Consider the following 19,576-nt stretch of genomic DNA (forward strand, 5'->3'; position numbering starts at 1 on the left):
CTGGACTGGGAGGGGACTGGGCTGGACTGGGCTGGACTGGGAGGGGTCTGGGCTGGACTGGGCTGGACTGGGCTGGACTGGGAGGGGACTGGGCTGGACTGGGAGGGGTCTGGGCTGGACTGGGCTGGACTGGGAGGGGTCTGGGCTGGACTGGGAGGGGACTGGGAGGGGACTGGGCTGGACTGGGAGGGGTCTGGGCTGGACTGGGAGGGGTCTGGGCTGGACTGGGAGTGCTCCGCCCCCCGCGAGCACCCACCCTTCGCGCCCCGCCCCCTCATGCTCTCTCGGTTTCCATTGGTCAATTCGTGAAGCCAATCACGGAGCTGGTCCAATCGCGTGGCGGCGTGGGCGGCGGGCGGGGCTCAGAGGCGGGGCCCCGCCCACCGCCCGCCTGAGGGAGCGGCCGCGGCGGGGACGCGGTGAGTGAGGCCTCGGAGGGCGGGGGGGCGGCCGCGGACCCAGCGGGGCTTTGGGGACCCCTTCCCGCTTTCCTCTGAGCTTCTGGGGGTCTTCTCCGTGCTCTCGGTGCTTTGAGGGCGGTTACGGGCCTGGGGACGCCCGCAGTGCGCTCTGTGTCCGGAAAAGGGGGCTGGGGGGCTTTCCTGGCCCAGCGGGCATAGAGGAGAGTGCGGGGCCGAGAGGGGCCTGGGGGTCACAGGAAACGTGGGGGAGGGAGCTGAGGGGCTCGCTGGGGGTCACAGGGAGCTCCGTTGTTGTGAATGGGCTTTGGAGGGGGTTCGGGGGGTGTTTATGGATCACAGGGGCCATGGAAGAGAGTGTCGGGGGACATGGATGAGGGGGCTGGGGGATGTCTGGCCGTCAGAGGGGTTGTGGGGCCGAGGGAGTGTTTGGGGGTCACAGAGGATATGCTGGAGTGGGCTGTGGGGCTGAGGGGGTGTCTGGGGGGTCACAGCGGACTCTGTTGTTGTGAATGTGCTCTGGAGGGACCTGGGGAGCTTTGGGGGCTGCTCTGAGGGTGTTTAGGGACAGTACCTTGTGTGCACTGACGGGCCCATCTCTGAGGATGGGGATGCTGCCACCTTTGTAGTGTTTACTTGCAAAGGGGGTCTTTGGAGTGTCTCCTACTCTCTGTCTGGTGGGGGGCTGGGACTGTTATCCCTGGGTTAGCACTGCATCCTTGTGTCCCTGACGCGTTCGCGTTTCCTGGGCTGTGTGTGAGGCCGGGACTGTGCCCAGTGCCCCGTGCTGTGCCCACCACCGCCGGAATGGAGCCAGCCTCGCCCTGGGGTGCTGCTTGGTCACACACCACCCTCCTACACGTGTTCTGGGGCTGTAAGCTGGTGCAGTGTTAGTCTTAAATGTGTTTTTAGGCTTGAGCTAACCTTCCTTTTCTTCCCTCCTTTCTGGCCCCACTGTGCTTTGAAAGGAGCAGGAGTTTCTAAGGGGTTTTCCCCTAAATGGGTGAGTGGGTGAGAGCTCAGCCCAGCCCTGCTCATAGGCACATTTTTGTGTCAGCTGCAATCCTGCCTGTCTCTGTTCTGCCATCTCAGTGACCTGAGGCCCTTCAGGGAAGGGATGATAATAATGCAAACAGTCTTGGGTATGAGGTTTAATAGGACCAAGGTCCAGGTGCTGCATCAGGGTCAGGTCAACCTCCAGTATCAATCCAGGCTGGAGAACAGCCCTGGGAGAAGGACTTGGGCATGAGTTGCTTGGACATGCCCTGGTCACGTGTGTTGGACCCACAACCCCCGGAGCCCTGGGCTGCTCCCCCAGTGTGGGCAGCATTGGAGGGGGGGATTCTCCTCCTCTGCCCTGCTCAGGTGAGACTCCCCCTGCAGAGCTGCCTCCAACCCTGGGGTCCAGCACAGGCAGGGCATGAAGCTGTTGGAGGAGACCACTGGGATGATCAAAGGGATGGAGCAGCTCTGCTGTGAGGAAAGGCTGAGCTTTGGGATTGTTCAGGCTGGAAAAGAGAAGGTTTGGGGTGACTGTATTGTGCCCTTCCAGGAGCTGAAGAGAACCTGCAGAAAAATGGAGAAAAACTGTTTACAAGGGCCTGGAGTAACAGGGCAAGGGAGAAGGGCTTCACCATGACAGTAGATTTAGATGGGATATTGGGAAAAAATTCTTTCCTGTGAGGGTGGTGGGGCCCTGGCACAGGGTGCCCAGAGAAGCTGTGGCTGCCCCTGGATCCCCTGGATCCAAGGCCAGGCTGGATGGGGCTGGGAGCAGCCTGTGCTAGTGGAAGGTGTCCCTGTCCATTGGCAGGGGCTGGAACAGGATGAGATTTAAGATCTCTTCCCACCCAAATCATTCTGGGATTCTGTAAACCTGGGAGATTGAGAACCTCTGTAGGGAGAGCGTTTTGAATTGTTTTGCCAGGGTTGCTGCAACCCAAATCGTGTTGTAGCTGCAGATTATGGCTTTAAGGCAGAAAGTTCACCTGTGGTCCCTGTGAGAGCCTTATCCTCACCTCAGTCCCAGTCCTTCCTGCTGGCATTAGCAGCAGTCACAAGCAGCTCACTGGAAGGAAGTTGTGTCTGGGAATCAACGGGAGCCCTGAGCTTTCCCTGTTCAGGTGTGTCCTTGTTTACCCTGTGCAGGGGCTGAGAGGCTGCACTGCTCACACTCACCTGGCTGTGAGGGTTATAAATACCTCCGTGCTCAGTTCTCAGAAGTGTTTTCAGTGATCTGAGCATCAAAACATTGAATTGTTTGGGTCAGGAACTGTAGGTTAGTGTGTAGGCAAAGCTGCTTGTGAGAGTTATTATTCTCCAGACTGGATTTCCATGTGCCTTTATTATTACTCTGTTTAGAGAAACAGTCACCTTTTGCTAAAATAAATACACTGTTTATAGCATAACTCTGTACTTACATCACTAACAAATGCTCTTCTGCAAAGCAGCCTGTACAACAGTTGTCTTTATTTTCCATAATAACATCCATGTTCTGATCTTACGGCTGAAATGCAGCAGCTTATGTAAACCAAGGGAAGCCTGTGCAAAGACTGTGTCTAGACTTACTTCACCTTATCTTAAAGCAATTAAGGACAGGTTAAAGTAAGTTCTGCTGTCATGAAAATAGGCATGTGATGATTTGTTGGTGTTTGTTTCAAGACAGACTAATTTGCAGCATGTGAAATGTTTTTTGATATCTTTTGATGCTGTCTTGTGCTGCCAGAATTAAAGGGGATGAGTTTTGTGTTTGATTTGGGCTTGAAAGGAACGATCTTTCTGGTAGGAGTTCATTACATCATTTTATTTTGGGGGAGCTTTCTGTTTTGTATTTACTCTTTATAAATGAGTGGAGTTCAGTGAGCTCAGTCAAGCTGCAGGGGCAGCTGGAAGAAGTTGTAGATGAAGGAACCAAACTGGTTATTTCTATCCTTCTTAATAGTGGTGAGAGCCAAGCAGCAAAGTCATTTGAGCTGTTGGATGTAAAGTGCATGTAGCTGCAGACAGAGAAAATGAATTTGGGGTTTTCTTGGGGTTGTTTATTTTCTGGAAAGGTTTTGAGACAGTTCTTGGAGGGGCAGATAAGATAGTAATTCCAGAAGCCCCATCACTGGTTGTGCTAACAGAAATGTATCATCTAAGATCCATCTAGAGTTGTTGGATGTGTCCAGTATAAAATCACTCTAAGTTGCACTTTGTTTTCCTGTGCTCTAGAGGTTTCCTTACTTGAGCTCTGCATACCAGTAATCAATATTTGCATCCCCAAAGTATTTTTAACCATCAGGTTTGAGAAACTCTCTTACTTCAGCTGATTTGATCATAAATCTGATCTTACCTCAGTCTCTTTGAAATACCTTCATGTTTTGGCATGCTCAGTCCTGCCTTCTCAGAATCCAAGAGGTTTCATAATCACTTGCTTGCAGTTTTCCATTCAGGATATTGTAACATTTTTTGTGTGGTGACTCGGTCTGTCTTTACAGGTCATGAGAAGTAAGAATCATCATCTCATTTTATTAGTTGCTGCTTTCAGCCCCGAATTTGGGCCATGCCAGGATGTGTTTATCACTCGACCTCATCTTGAACTCATTCCATGTGCCCATGACAGACAGCCAAGTGTTCAGTTCACTGTGTAACAGTGCAGTCAGGAGAATCAAAGTATAATATTGTTTAAAAGTCTTGCTATTAATTCTACTTCAACACCTGAAAACCCATAAGCAGAAAACTTGGGTGTAGAGATAAGTAAATAACATTTCACCCTGTGTAATGAATTTGCTGTAAGGCTCCAGTGCTGTAGTTAACAACACCTTTGCCTCCCTTTGCCAAAAGCCGTGATCACCAAGGGACATTGGCCAGGCAGTGGGACTGGATTAATAATTGCATCACAGAGCTGCAGAGTCTGTCTGGAAAGTCACTGCACAATGAAAGGCCAACTCAGCAGCCAAATAACTGAGGGAAGGAGCCTTGCAGCACTCCTGAAATAGCACCTGTGAGCTCTCTCTTTGGTGCCTGCGCTTGCCAAAGCCACTGTCGAGAATTGTTCCTCCTCCTAGAAAGTCAAATCCTGCCTAATAAATGCAAAGTGAGTCTTCTGAGGGCTTTAGCCTGGGGGGGTGGACTCTGGAACTTCTCTGTTCTGCTTGGAGATCCCAGAGGAGTGTGTGAATAATGAGCTCTTTCTTTACAAGAAAAGTGCTGAGTTGGTGCCTGCTGATAAAGGTCACTTGAGCTATCTAAAGGATCTCCTGATTTTTAAATTAAGTTTCTTAATAAAAAGCGAATTTAGCCAGAGGATCAGTGTATTACTGGATAATTTAACCCACATCCAGACAAGCAGCACAATAAACACCTTTTCTGTGGGGGAAAATGCAAAAGGATGGGGAGCCATCAGCATTTTTTTTCTTCACTTTATTCATAAATAGCATAACCAGAGCTAATGTAAAGTTTAGAAATGACCAATTTGGTGTCATTAACATTATTCTAGAAACAATGTGATTGCAATATCTGTTTTTTTGGGGGGACCTGGCCTGGCTGCTGATGAAAGCCACTCTGATTTCAGGTTTCTGATCCCAATATCCCCTCTGATTCCAACATGACAGTCGGGTAGCACTGCTGGACCCTCTTTGCCAAGGTTGGTACAATTTTGGGTCTCTGGCTTTTGGATGGCCTTGCCACATGAATTGTTCACTGAACAGCCTCCCTGTTCTGAGCCATGACAGTGCAGAGAAGCTGTAATCCAGGTAGTGGGAAGGGGATGTGTTTTGGGAGTGTTACAGGGCAATAATTACAGGTGCTGAAGTAGCTGAAGTCCTGGGACCTGCCTTCCCTGTCAACCTGCCAACGACTGATGTCATTCCATCAGTTTTCACAACCATTTCTCCTCCTGTGTCTTGCTCCAGCTCTAATTTGCAGTCACAATGTGTCCTCCAGCCTCAGCAGAGACCTCACTGGCCCCTGTGGGCTTTGGATCCACTGTTTGGAGCACAAAAGAACACTAAGGACTTTTGAAGGGCAGCTGTTCCATAAGCACAGGCCTGAAATCAAGGAGGAAAATCAATGTCTGTTAGTCTTGGAAGCAGCATTGAACATGGGCTGTAGTTGCTAAAGCTCAACATTCAGTAATTTCTTCTGCAATTTGTGATTGGTTTTCTCTTGTTGCCCTCAGAACAACCTCAAATGTGTTGTGTGCAGCTATTAAAAATTGTGTTAATCCATGGATTGCTCCTGGGAGCAGGAATGTGCAACCATTGCTTTGGTTTTGCTACTGAACACACAAATATAGAAATACCCTTGTGAACTATAAAATGTAACAGTGATATGTATCCCACTGTCAGAGTGCCTGAGAATTACTCAGCTTTTTACTGCGAGAATAGAAGGCTGCCTGAGATTCAATACAGAAATAGCCAAAAGAACCAATAAAAAAAGAGGTAATGGAAATGGACTAAAGACAGAGAAATGAGAGTACAGCTCTGTGTCAGGTCTGCCTCTGCAATTTGTGGACAAATAGTCTAGATTAGAGTGTATTAGTCAGTCCTGCTTTCAGTGGCAGCAGCATTTCCAAGAACTGGGAAATGAATGCGTTTCCCAACCAGCTCCCATAAAACAGTGCTATGTCCCTGACCTGTGCTGGGTGTCAGAGTTTAGTTCATTGAATCAGGAAGTTTTCAGAAAGAAGCAGAGCTTGGCAGCCATAAAAACAGGAGAAGTGACCCTTGTGACAGCAGTGAGAGGTGGTGTGTAACAGTTAATGATTGCTGCTGCCACGTGGTTTGTATGCAAAGTTTTGGCTACGTAGCTTTGCAAAACAGACAAGGAAGATGTAAATAACAAGGCCATGTTTAATAAAAAAGGGGTTTTCAATAAATGTAATTCCTGGACTAGAAAGCATAGGTGAGTCCCTTGGAGCCTAACCCTGTGGCTTGCTGTGCTGGGACAGCAGCTGGTCACGTTTCCTGAAATGACTCTGTGAGTCCACGTGATGCCACTGGATGTCCTGTAAACTGTCAGGATTAAGCATCTGCCTCAGTTTGAGCGATAGGCTCAGTTTAATAATCATTCACATTATTTTTTTTTCTAAGTAGTGCCTGTTTTATAACTGAATGACTGCAGTTCTCAGGTTATTCTGGTAACTTGGATAAATTGGAGTGGGAGGTCCACAAAAGATGTGAGTATGGAAAAGGCAGGAAGAGAGAAAGTGATGGCAGCAGCAGCAGAGTTTCTGGATGGACTGGAGATGAGCACAGTGGATTTTCTGAGTCCCTCAGTTCATGTGCTCAGTATCATCTGCTAGTTCAACATGACTGGCACAAATAATGGAGAAAAATAGAATAAGGAAGCTTTAACCTCCATGAAAGTGAGCTCATTTCTTCTTCCTCTGGGCAAGTGGATTAAAAATCATGGTGTTACATAATCTCTACCCACAGAAAAGCTTCCGTCTGTCTGGAATGTTATCTGCTGTGGCAGTTGGTGGTTATGAATGAGTTCCCTAATCCATTGACAGAAATGTTCCAGCAGGCACTTGCAGACTTCCCTGTAGTCTAATGCTTGCTGAGAAGCCCTTAGTCAGGTGTCAGGAGCTGATACAGCCTCAGGAGATGGACATGTACATAGCAAAGGCCTTTAAACTGATAGGAGTTTTGGAAAAAAATACTTTACTGCCTGTGCTGGGAAAGGAAAAAGCTAAGGAATAGAAAAGAAATAGAGATTATTGAAATCTCAGGTTTTGATTTGCAGTTAAAATTTGATTTCTTAAATCCATGGAGTTTCATATATATGAGCACAACCTAGCCTTTGTCTATAGGATCTAATTTTTCTTTTTCCTTTCCTTACAAATATGAAAAATGATAAGATTATTCAGTCATGTGCAAATCAGATGATTCAGGTATATTTGAGAAGTGGTTCAGCTTTAATATAAAGCACCTAAAGACCATAAGGTTTTGCCCATAACCAGGCTTTGCTGAGATCCATCCTAAGCATGTGTAAATTAGCTAATGTTTGAGTTTCTTGGGACAGGCAGGTTTTAGCTTTTATTCTAAATGCTGCTGGTCTCTGGACTCAGCTGTGCTGCCCAGTGATTTCAGAGCTCCCTTTGAGCGCGATCGAATCCATCGATTTGGACACTGCCCTAATGGAGAACAATATTGATCATGAGCATCTCTTGGCACGTGGGAGAGGAGCTTTCTCATTCCCAGCATTCTCTCCTATTTCACATCCAGTAATGGGGCTGGAGCATCTCTGCCTCTCTCCCAGCTCAGGCTCGGGGTGAGGCTGTGCTGAGATGTGCTGGGTGGGGTGGTGCTGTGTCACTGCTCCTGCTGTTCTGGGGTGGAAGTCCCCTCACAGGGCTGAACAAGGTGGCTCTCAGAAAGACCAGAATGAGTTTCTTTGATGCAAGGAGCTGTGTTCACGTGCAGTTTTGCTGTCAGGCCCAAGGAGTGATAAACAGCTGGGTTAGAGGAGGTCAGCTGGGATGCTCTGCACAAGATACTGAAGTGAAACCAGTCTAATGATTTCTGTTACCTTGTGCTGGCTGTGCAAGGGGAAAACTGGGTTTGTGTATTGATAATAATAAAGCTGTGGAGAGCTTTGTGCATTAGCACTGTGCTATATTTAAGTGGTGTCCTGTCTGTCAAATGTCCCTATTACAAAATGTTCTTTGCCAAGATCATGGGCCTCTCTTTTTTAAAGCTGGTTTTGAAAATCAGTTGTTTTCAATAAAGTGGTTAATATGCCATAGCTGTGGCACCTCTGTGTGTCTTGACTTTGTGCTGTTAAGTCATTCCAAGAGCATTTTAAAGGTGTTATGAACAGCTATGGGAAATGCCACTTCACCACTTGGAGAGCAGAATGATTGCATTTCTGAGAGATGAAATAATTCTTAATGCAGAAAATAGAGTGTTCTCCAGCCTCTCACCCTGTGTTCTGCAGACACTCAGTGCTATCTTTAATTAGAAGGCTGTCACAGCTGAAGTAAAAATAACAACTCAAAACAAAACCTCCTGTGAACCAGATTGAGAGCCATGAGCTTTAAAGGCTTTACTTCTGGAGCAGCTGGAGCCCTGACAAGGAGCATTCCAGCCCCTCATGCTGCCCAGGCCGTGTCTGGCACACAGGGCTGGAGGAGATGTTCCCCTACTGGGACTTCTGCTGATGGGAGAGGTGCTCCAGGTTGAGCAGTAGGAGGTGATTGATATCTTATGTCTTCAGCCAGACTGACAAAAGCCACCTCATTTCATGCAGGCCGTGTTAAGAGCTCTAAAATGTCACAGTATGGTCACCTCTGGTCAGGACTGAGTTGAAATCATCGGGTTGGAGAGAGCTGCTTTTGGGACATTTATAGACCCTTTTAATTAGCAGGCTCTGCAGGAAAACCTGTCTTCTTGTTAAGGATTTATTAAAATCACACATAAGCTCTATTGGTGAAAGATGCTAATTAATTTGAGATTCTCTTTGATTATTCAGCAGAAGAGTGAATATTCCTCACAAGGACAGGCTTTGAAGATCGTTTCCTTGAAATAAGTAACTTTTAAAAATTCCTGGAATTTCTTTTGCATGTTTTCTTTGAGATAGACACGAAACCAGCTGGCTAGAATATTGCTGGGTTCTCAATTGTCAAGGTGAAAACAAGCCAGAGAGGCCTGCTCTGGAATACACTTCGATTTTAGAACTTCCCCCTTTCAAGAGTGACCTTATCCAGTACCCAAATGGACACCTTCCACCAGCACAAACACCTCATTATGTGTGTTGAAATAGGCATCTTCTCTGCTTTTTCAATTTTGTATATTTTTTGTGGTATTTCCCTTTTCTTACTCCCTCAAAATATGTCTCCAGTTCCTGACTAATTTTGCTGTAATGCTGCACTAGCCAAATATTTTTGTGGAAGAACTATTAGTCATAGAAGAAAGAATGTAATGGAATATTCTTAGAAAGTGTTATAACTATGCTTGACATGTAAAATATTTATCCAGGCATGTAAACAAAGCAAGAGGTGTCTTGCCAATGTCCCCTTGTAAACCTTGGCTGAAATCATGAACTGTTTTTCAGTTCTTGAAAATAAGGTATCAGGTTCTCTGCTGACATGAATTGGCAGAGTGCTAATGGTTAGCCTCACCTAGATGAAATTGTAGCCCCTGCTCTTGCCTTCCTCAAAATAAATCAGGAGGTGTTTTCCAAAGAGCTGTAATTGTGCTAAATAAAACTCCTGTGTTTATTTTGGTTTCAGATTACTCAGTATTACTTGCAGTTACTAATGCAGCTGCACTGTGAAGGGAGCCTTATGTTTGTTTTGCTTTTTCTTATTGTCTGTATCTTAATGAGAATTAAACCATGTGTCTGATTCGGAGAACTCTGTTCTTTCTAAGGACAACACTGATAACGTTCCCTTTGTGCCTCAGCTCCAAGGAGCATCTCTGCCCTTCCACAGGAAGATTCAGCTGTGGCTTTATCTGAACAGGCTTCCAGCCCCTGTTGTGGTGAGATAGGGCAGGGCCCCGTGGGGATGGCAGATAGTGCCCCTGGCAGGGACCCTGTGCCAGCCTGAACCATCCCAGACCTGGGGCAAGATTCCCAGTGCTGGGGGATATGGATATTCTCAGTTCAGTCACAGAGAAAGAGAGAGGTTTTTCTAACTAGGAGAGAGCCTAGGAAACAGTTGGGAAAGAATGTAAATAATTCTCTAATCTCTTTTGTTGTTCACATTGTTTGTAGATAGGTTCTGCTACTGCACACCAGTGGTGTGAGAGGTTTTTACTTTAAGACCAGTGAAATTAATCCACACGATGTTCTCTATCTATAGAGCAGTGCATTTAAAATAAATCAGTTTCATTCCTTACCTTCTAACTTAGAGTCCTTCTGTTCCTGTCCTGCTCAACAGCGCCAGGGGGACACCTGACTTTTGCCAAGCCTGCTTCTGCCCTTCCACACTGGACACAAACTGCTGCTGGACCTGCACTCTGAACCTCTTCTCAACGTGGCAATATTTCCTTGCAAATGTAATTGCATGCCATTGCAGCCTCCCTGGGTTTGTTTCTTGGGTTTGCTTTGAGTTTTTTCATTGTTATTATTTTGAAAGCTCCTGTGACTGCATCCAACTTTCAAAAATGTGCCACCTATTGTTAGTTTTCCGAGCTGCTGCCATGTAATTGGTTGGAAATGAATGGCAGTTGTAGGGCAGAGTTGTAGCAGATGAGCTGGGAATGAGTGAGCAGTTACTTGTTGGGATCCCTTCCAGAGAAGGAAGGTGGAGTTCTGAGCTGCTCATAGCCTTTCTAAAATAAGAGTCCAAACAAGTAGGTGCTTTTTGCCATGGATGAAATGTCAGATAATTTTTTGTAGCAAACAAAAAGCTCTGTAAATGAGGAGAGGAGTTTTGGCTTAGGATATTGTCTCTGCTGGATTTTTAATTTTTACTTAAATTAATTAAAACTTACATAGTTCAAAACACACTGATAATACACCAATGCTTATCTTGAGAGATCCACGGTGAACAGTTGCTGTGCTAAAAATAGTGTAATTATAAAAGCTAATTTATAAATTATACATACACAAATGTATATATGTGTGTATATATATATATATGTAAATTATATATAAAAATATATAAATCTATTCTTTCTCCTGATGATGGCCACCAGCCTCACCTGGTGTGGGACAACACCTGTTGGTGATAAGAGATTCTTGCTGTTTACATTCCCCCAGCCTCTTACCAGGGCACAAGTGATTTATTACACCTGTATCTGGACAGATGAGAGAATTGGGCATTAAAGAAATAAAATCTTGCTCCCAAACCAAAAGCAATAAGAAGTTTTTGCATACAAAAGTTAGTAAATTAGTGACTTGGATTTTTTTTCTATGTTTTATTGCTTGGTTTGTTTTTAATTAAGAGCTCTCTAAAGGCATCTTTTATTCAGACTTGCCAGGGCACATGTGCTTTATCACTGGCATGAGTCAGGAGGAAAATAGTTTCCTGCCTGTTTAGGTTCTCTTTGCATTAAAAATTATATATTATTGATGATATGTGATATATTTAATTGTGTTTGGAGCAGTCTCTGAGCAATCCAGCTGTATCTTAGGGGAAAGCAGTAACAGATAGAATCGATTGATTTAATATTTGAGCTGACAAAGGGTAACATTTCCAGGTGACATAAACATGTATTGCCTTGGCCATGGCACCAGAGCACTGAGGGAAAGTGGTGGTTCCTATTGAGGCTCTTCAGCAATGCACTGATGTGTCAAAATAACTCATTTTCTCCTCAGTTACTGTCCATTTGTTTGGGCCCACGTCCTCGGGCTCCTGGGCTTGGGAATCCATGTGCACATACTTACATACATAACCAAAAATTCTGGTGGCTAATTCCTCTCTGCCTGTCTAAGGGATGTGTGGCAGGAGGGTGTTTTACCAAATGGTATCAGGGGTTTAATAAAAATGAGCCTTTTCTACCACACAATTCCTGCATAAACAGTCTGGATGAGGAATCTGGAGAGAGAGAGAGATTCCGGAGGCTTTTACTGAAAAGAGGAGACTTTAAGCTGTTACCACACAGTTTAGATTCAAACTTTCCACGAATCAGCTGGAGGGACTTTTAACCTGAAATATTTACATGAATCAGCCGCCCGTGCTTTGGGGGAGTGACCAGTGCTGCTCGAGGAGTTTAAACTCCGAAGCTTTGCTGTGCCCTGGTGCTTCCCTCTGCTCCAGGAGGATTTCGGGTCGTGGTGCAGGGAGCACCGAGCACGGATGAGCCGGCAGTAAGTGAGGGGTGCTTGGCAGAGGGTTTGCTCCAGAGTTACACCAGGAAATGTGGGTGATCAGTTCTGCTCAGAACTTCTGGTGGTTGCAGGTGGATCAGATTCTCTGTTGGAACTCCCTCAGGAATGTTCTTGTTCTTATGCTGTTTGCTGCAGTTTATAATTGAAAAACTGGACTTCTTATAATACAAATGCAGGAATTGAAATCATGAAAATTTGGAACCAAGTTTGATTTAACTGCCTAAGAACAAAAGTTGAGAAATAAAAGCTTTTTTAAATCCAAAGGGATAAGGCAGCAGTTGCTTTTTTGTGCTTTGCTGAAGTGTGTGGGATTTTCTGAAATCTTTATAAATACTTGTGCAGCAAATGGTAGAACAGAGAACACAGCCAAACTGTTCTCTGCATCACTTACTCCTGTTGCAGGCTATCACCTAAGTATTTGTAGCTTAATTTAATACAGGTGAAGAGAAGGTGTAACTCACAGGTGTCACCTGCCTTAAAACTTTATTTAGCTCAGTATTGTTTATTTTAGCAGGGAACATTTGTTTTTCCTGTCTCTGGGTAAAAATATCCTGCTTATATTTGCAACAACTCATCTTTTGCCACAGTTTTTTTCCCCTTTTCCCTGATCATATCTGCACAATCCAACCTTTTGCCAAGGAAGGAGGTGTGTATTCTATATGGGCATGGCCAGCTTTATTAAAAGTGCTGAATTTAATCAGATAGCACTGGCAAAGTTGCCATTGCCATAGTGGTAAGAAGGTCTTTATGAGGATCAAATATAATTTTTCAGGTGACTGTCTTTATTCCAATATTGTGAGGAAATACCCTTTACAGTTCGCTTGGGTTTGTTCTCTTAACATGAATACCTTGAGCCTCAGAGGGAGGGAAATAAAAAAGCAGTAGCTTGTTGCCGTGGTGAGGAATTTTACTCTGTGGTGGAACACTGCTGGATGCACTTCATCTGTTCTGTTGATGAGGCTGCCACAGTGTGACCTTCCTATTTTGGGAAAGTCTGTGATAGGTTACATTCAGTTAATAAATACCCATTATTTTTCTGCAAGTTTTAGTCTTGGTGATTGTAAATTGGTAAAAGAAAAGCTGCTGTGAGTGTGGGGCACTGATGAGGGGTCAGGTCAGTGCATAAACTGAGCACTGGTGGTGACAGAAAGACCTGGTGACCCTGGGTCTTAAATCAAGGTGTGCAAGTGCAGTGTTAAACCCTTAAACCCATACTGCCAACTGTAGTTGTGAATTGCATTTGTAGAAACAGTGGATTTTTGTTGAGCCTCAAGTAAATGAGTAAGTCAGTAAACTTTGCTAACAGTGTAGTACTATGCAGAGAATGGGAGAAACAATCAAGCATTTCATCAGCCTCCTTCCTGTCTCTTGCCAACATTTTCGGGCTGTCCTGCATTGCATCAGGCCTGCTGGACATTATTTTCCATCTATCGTTTGAAGCCAGATAGAAAATTAATCCTCTGTATATTGATAGAGTTATTTCATAACAAGGGAAAAGCTTTTTGTCATGTGCCTGTGCTGGTTCAACCTCTAAATCAGATTTTATTGTCTGCTTGTGTTTGTGTTGGGAAAATGAAATGAGGATCAGTAGGAGGGTTGTGAAAAGCAGGTGAAGGCTGCAGTTAGATGTTTTTCTCTCTGGTGCAGTCCAGGTGAATGCCTGGACCATGTTGTTCTCCAGTGCTCCAGGTGTATCTACGGGTGCCAGGGAGTGGAAACCCCACACCTGCAAAGTCTCACCTTGCTCTGGGCATCTCCATTGGTTCAGGTGCACGGGGCAGTGCTTGGGGCTTAGTCTGGAAGTGCTGGTTTCCCTGGTTGGGAGAGACCTGAGGAGCCAGGCTGGGAGAGCTGGGGTTGTCCAGCCGGAATGGGAGAAAGCTCCAGGGAGACCTTAGACCCCCTTCCAGGGACTAAAGAGACTAAGAGAGCTGGGGAGGGGCTTGGGACAAGGGACTGGAGTGACAGGACAAAGGGGAATGGCTTCCACTGCCAGAGGGCAGGGATGGATGGGATATTGGGAAGGAATTGTTCCCTGTGAGGGTGGGCAGGCCCTGGCACAGGGTGCCCAGAGCAGCTGTGGCTGCTCCATCCCTGGAAGTGTCTGAGGCCAGGCTGGACGGGGCTGGGAGCAACCTGGGACAGTGGGAGGTGTCCCTGCCATGGCAGGGGCTGGCACTGGGGGGGCTTTGAGATCCTTACAGAATGAGCCATCAGGTCAGGTCTGATTTTTTAATCAAGGAGAACATTTCACCTTTTGCCTTTCTTTCTATTGGATGAGTTCCTGTCACTCTGCACAAGAAGTGAGTGAATACCTCCCTGCCACTGGGAAGATTTTATTGCAGGTGAGCTGAGCTGACAGGCAGAATCGTTTGTTTTTTCTCTTTCTCTGGGAAAGTCTTCATCTGATGATCAGAAGCAAATAGTTATTATGAAAATTAGAAGTTGGATTGCTGCCTACTTGCCAATATTATAATTTTTTAGATCAAGTTTGATGGCTGCTTTTTTACTTAACCAATGTTACCCAGTCCAGGGGAGATCCATTATCTCCGTGCTGCATTCCCTGCTGTGGTTTATACCTTTCAGTGATTCCCCTAATCCTTATGTACAGGAAACACTTCTCCTTATTTATCTTAAACCCATGAGATTGCCCTTTTTCTCTCCAAAGTAGAAAGCTAATCATTGCTAATTTGTTTTTCTGCCTTTATGTTTAGAGAAACTTTTGGAATATTCTAAGGGGACCTTTTTAGGAATTTCTGCTGGTTTTGTCTGATATAAAGTTAGTTTTCTTCCTAGTAGCTTATAGGAGGCTGTGGTTTGGATTTTTGCTGAAAAAAAGAGGTTGATAACACAGGGGTGTTTTAGTTATTGCTGAGCAGGGCTCACACAGAGCCAAGGCCTTTTTTTGCTCCCCACCCACCAGTGGGCTGGGGATGCACAGGAGCTGGGGGACACAGCCAGGCCAGCTGACCCAGGGATGGATATTCCACTCCTTATGGCATCATGCTCAGCATTGAAGGAACAGTGGGGGGATGTTAGGAGTGATGGTGTTTTTCTTCCCAGGTGATGGAGCCCTGCTCTCCTGGGCACGGCTGAACACCTTCCTGCCCATGGAAAGTGGGGAATGAATTCCTTTTTTGTTTTACTTACATGCACAGCTTTCATAGAGTCATAGAGCCTTACAATTCATCATATTCCACCCCCAGCCATGGCAGGGACACCTTCCACTGTCCCAGGTTGCTCCCAGCCCTGTTCAACCTGGCCTTGGACACTTCCAGCAATCCGGGAGCAGCCACAGCTGCTCTGGGCTCCCCACCCTCACAGGAGAGAATTCCTTCCCACTATCCCATCTATCCCTGCCCTCTGACAGTGGGAAGCCATTCCCCTTTGTTCTGTCACTCCAGCAGTCCCTCTCTGGCTTCCTTGGAGCCCCTTCAGATCCTGGAAGGTTCCTTTACCTATTAAAACATCTGGATCTCAACCCACGAGTTACTCTTCCAGTTCTCTCCCCATCCCACCAGGGAGCAGTGAGCACGTGGCTGTTTGGGGCTCAGTTGCCATCTGGGGTTAAACCAGGACACAAATTAAAGCTAGGCTTTAGCCAGTGTGGAAAGACGTGCAATTCCATTAGAAATCCATCTTGTTCTCAGTGTAGGACTGTGGAATTAGGTCAGGCACACCCTGCGTACGCGTGTTTCCTGCTTGCTCATATTTCTGAGAATAATTGTACATGGGAATGTTTTTGTAGGCTTAAAGGAGTGTTGTCACCTTAAAAATGAGTTGTTTGGAGTTTTATTTCTGTCGTGATGGTTAGGCTGTGGTTTAGGAAGAGGGGAGGATTGTTCACCAGCTGATTCACTCACTGCTGGTGCTTCCTCACCATTTACAAACCAAATGGTGAAATAAAGCCACTCATTTCTACTATTTTTACTCTCTTACACCTTCTCCCTTGCCATGCCAGATGACAGTGAGACCCTCTATAAGCTGTCAGGTTTTATAGCAAGGGCTTTACTCCTCAATGGATTTTGGCAGCTAGGCTTTTTATTAGTTTTGTTTGAAGTTTCTGTGAAGTTCTTCGTACCCAAAATACTCTATCATTGGAATTTTTAAAAATCCAATGATAAGGAGTATATCTTTATAAATATAATAGTATATTGCATTTATGTAATACAGTAAATAAAAAGTACAAACCAGCATGTTTGTACTGATGCAATACAGTAAATAAAAAGTACAAACCAGCATGTTTGTACTGATGCTTTTCTTTTCTCCTGCTTAATAAATGTGCTGTATCTAAATGGGTTTTCTCTGCTGGCCACGTTGTAATATTTGAGTTTCTTTTCACAGCACACATCACCTTGTTCATGGTGCTCAGTGCAAGTGAAGCCATTCAGCTCTTCCAGTAATGGGGTGAGAGCTGTATGCATTGGGAAGTGGCTTTGGATGGGCTTTAGATCCCTTAGGGTGGGGAAGTATAATGTACTGAAGATGTCACAGCCTCTTTACATTCCGGAACACTTCCTTAAGGAATGCAAACAGGGATCAGCCTCTTTATCTCTGCAAAACATTTGCAGCATATATTGTTTGTACCAGTGGTGCATTGCAAAATTAAAGTGTTTCCACTTTGTGATTAAAAACAACTGAAATATGACTTCCGTGTTTTTCTCTCAAAAAAGACAAGGCTCTAGACAAGTTTGAAAAGAGAATATTTCAGTGGGACCACCAGCACAGGGTTTGGAGAACAGAGATGTTTGTGCAGTTGCACAGCTCATTCTTGACATTGTTGTGTTCCAGAGGAAGGAGGGGCCCACATGCTCCATGTATGACCAGAGCCAGATGGGAATTTTGATTTTTGATTCTGATACTGACTCCCTTAAGAAAAATGAAAAACCCAGCCTTTCTCTGGCTGGAGGAGCTCTTTCTCTGATCTTTAGTGCTGAATATGACATGGGGCTTTTGGTGCTCCTGAGTGCCCAGCTCCCACAATCCAGCTGTGAGGCTTCATCTCCTCTGTGGACTGGTCCTTACCTGATCCTTCAGGATCTGAGCATGCAAACACATCACAGAGAAATGAGGAAAGACATCAGGGTGCCTGTTCACTGCTCCTGAGCCATCCTGTGGTACCAGCCAATTTACACTTCCCAGAGAGTGGAAAGGAGCCCTTTAAGGAGGGTGGTAACCTGGCAGTGTTTGTCCTGCTAGGACAGGGGAACTGCTGGTGCAGGGCCAGGGAGCTGAGTTGTGAACGTGCTCCAAGTCAGTAACACCTGAGTAGGCAGTGGGCCTGCTGCTCTGGGCCTGAGGATTAGGTCTCTGCCTCTGTGTCCCTGTTTTCTCTCATAAAATGCTTCCCTGCAGTGCTTCCCAGGGCTCTTAGGAGCAATGAGCAGTTAATATTTGTAAAAAGCTTTGAAGCTGAATGGTGCTAATTATTATTTATAGGCATTCATTCTCACCACGGGTAGTTCTCCTTGATCCTGGGCATAAAAGGAAACCAGGACATTTGTAAGCTGGTCAGGCAGGAGTTTGGCCTTGAAGTCTTTATGTACTTGTTTCCCCACTGGGTTCTGGGTGTGTTTGCAATATATTTGTCACATTAAATGACCAGTTTGGGGATTTATTGTACCAGCCAGATGTGCCAAAAGATCTTTTCTCATTTCCCTCAATTCTGCTGACACACGACGTGCAGGATTTTGGCATGCCAGGAGACGGGGAAATGCCATCAGCCTGAGCTGGGTCGGATGATCAGCAGGATTGGATGTTCCACTTCCAGGAAAGAGGAAAGTCAGATCTTATGCTTGGGAGAGCCATCACATTGCAAAGAGCAGCTGTTTTCAGCAGGTTTTGGTGATGCTCAGCTTCGTTGAAGAAAACAGAAAAGAAGAGGGAGAAAGATGTCAAACAGCTGGGACGTTTTTTCCCTGACAATCCTGCTTAGCAGATTAAGCAGCAGAAGGGGGAAATGACAAAGGAAAACTGGTGTATTGTAGTTCCTGAGTAGTAGTTCTGTAAATAATTTCTGAGCTGCTGTAGTTAAGGACTCTGCTGAAGGGTGTGCAGAGTCTCTGCATTTAATTCAGAGCTTGAGGTGATGAACAAAGATTTCAACATTCACCCAGCCCAGTTTGGTTGTTGTGAAATTCAGTCTGTTGGTGTTTCATGCTATTTGACATCATTTAAATGGGGCTTGTAAGGCAGAGCTCTGGGGGAGTTATGGAGTCTAAGTGTCTCTGAATAACACTGCTCTTTGCCTCCATATACTCTACTTACTGATCTGATTTCCTGCCTAATTTCTCCTCTCTGCTGAGTAATGTATTGAATAATCAAGGGATTGTTCAGGCACCACAAGGGAAAGTTGTTGGCAGAGCTGCAGCAATTCAGCACTTCTGGAAGAAAGAGGCCCAAGAAGTAAATTTTATGCTTATCTTGTTTTCTTAATGGAGTTCTTGTCAGCTCACAGAGCAAATTCTGTTCCCTGGTGAGTGTGGTAGCATCAGCTTTGTCGGGGATATTGTTTCAGTGTAGGAATGTTAATGCCAGGGGAGAAGAGTTCCTGAGCACAACCCAGTGTGGTGTCTGTTCCTCTGAGGCTAGTGGCAGGTGTCCCTCAAGATGCTTTAAGGTCCCTCCAACCCAGAGCATTCTGGGGTTCCTCCTGACAGCCAGCAAGTCTCAAGAATGACTCCCTTTAAGGGCTTTCCCTTAGGGTTAGGGTTATGATTATATATCTGCTCAACAAGGGTATTCTTTTCTCCATCTCAAAATACTTTTCCCTAAGTCAATCAAATGGCATTTTAAAAACAGGTTTTAGCTTTCAGTTCAGTTACCAAATTTTAAAGCATTTTGGTTCATATTACAGATTGCAGAATGTTCTGAGTTGAAAAGGACCCACAAGGATCATTAAGTCCAAATCTTCAGTGAATGGCCTGTGCAGGGATTGAATGCACAACCTTGGTGTTATCAGCATCATGCTTCAGCCAACTGAGCTAATCTCAGGGTCAAAACACACAATGTAATAATTCAGTGAATATGTTTGAAATCACATCATTAGCTGTATATATACTTCAACATTTGCAGTCTTGAAAAATTCCATTTTCTCACAATAATTACAGTGCTGTGAAACAGGGGAATAGTTGACTTTTTGTTCCACTGAACATTGTCAATTCTGGAATTGATTTAAAGGCTTTTGGTGGCAGGGGGGCTAGGGGTGGGCGTTTTTTCCATCCAGGGTGTTTTAGAGTATGTGGGTTTTCATATTTAGATTTCCCTCCATACCCCTGTGTCCCACTGCCTGGCACTGCTGGACATTCTACCATGCCTTTGCTGCTCTGGCACATGAGAGAAGAGGGCAGAGGGTTGCTCAGGTTGTTCTCGTGGAGTTTGTGTTACCTTTGTTC

General features: G+C 45.3%; 1 protein-coding gene across 6 annotated transcripts in view; it reads left to right on the forward strand.

The window, feature by feature from the left end:
- Window positions 1-375: 375 nt before the first annotated feature.
- KCTD20 (potassium channel tetramerization domain containing 20) overlaps window positions 376-19,576 on the forward strand; it is a 30,337-nt gene continuing 11,136 nt past the window's right edge. Inside the window, exons 1-3 of one of the 6 annotated variants that reach the window (XM_053963864.1) lie at window positions 402-419; window positions 4,975-5,046; window positions 10,288-10,405. Coding sequence is in view for 2 of the 6 variants with exons in the window: in XM_053963861.1 (XP_053819836.1) it covers window positions 13,850-13,950 (101 nt within the window). In the remaining 4 variants the exon portion in view is untranslated. Of the gene's footprint in view, window positions 420-4,238; window positions 4,498-4,974; window positions 5,047-10,287; window positions 10,406-11,307; window positions 12,162-13,816; window positions 13,951-19,576 lie in introns of those variants that run through there. The other 5 variants (XM_053963863.1, XM_053963865.1, XM_053963866.1 and 2 more) reach the window with 5 other exon arrangements.

This window comes from Vidua chalybeata, chromosome 24 (genome assembly GCF_026979565.1).
Source record: "Vidua chalybeata isolate OUT-0048 chromosome 24, bVidCha1 merged haplotype, whole genome shotgun sequence".
NCBI lineage: Eukaryota > Metazoa > Chordata > Aves > Passeriformes > Viduidae > Vidua > Vidua chalybeata.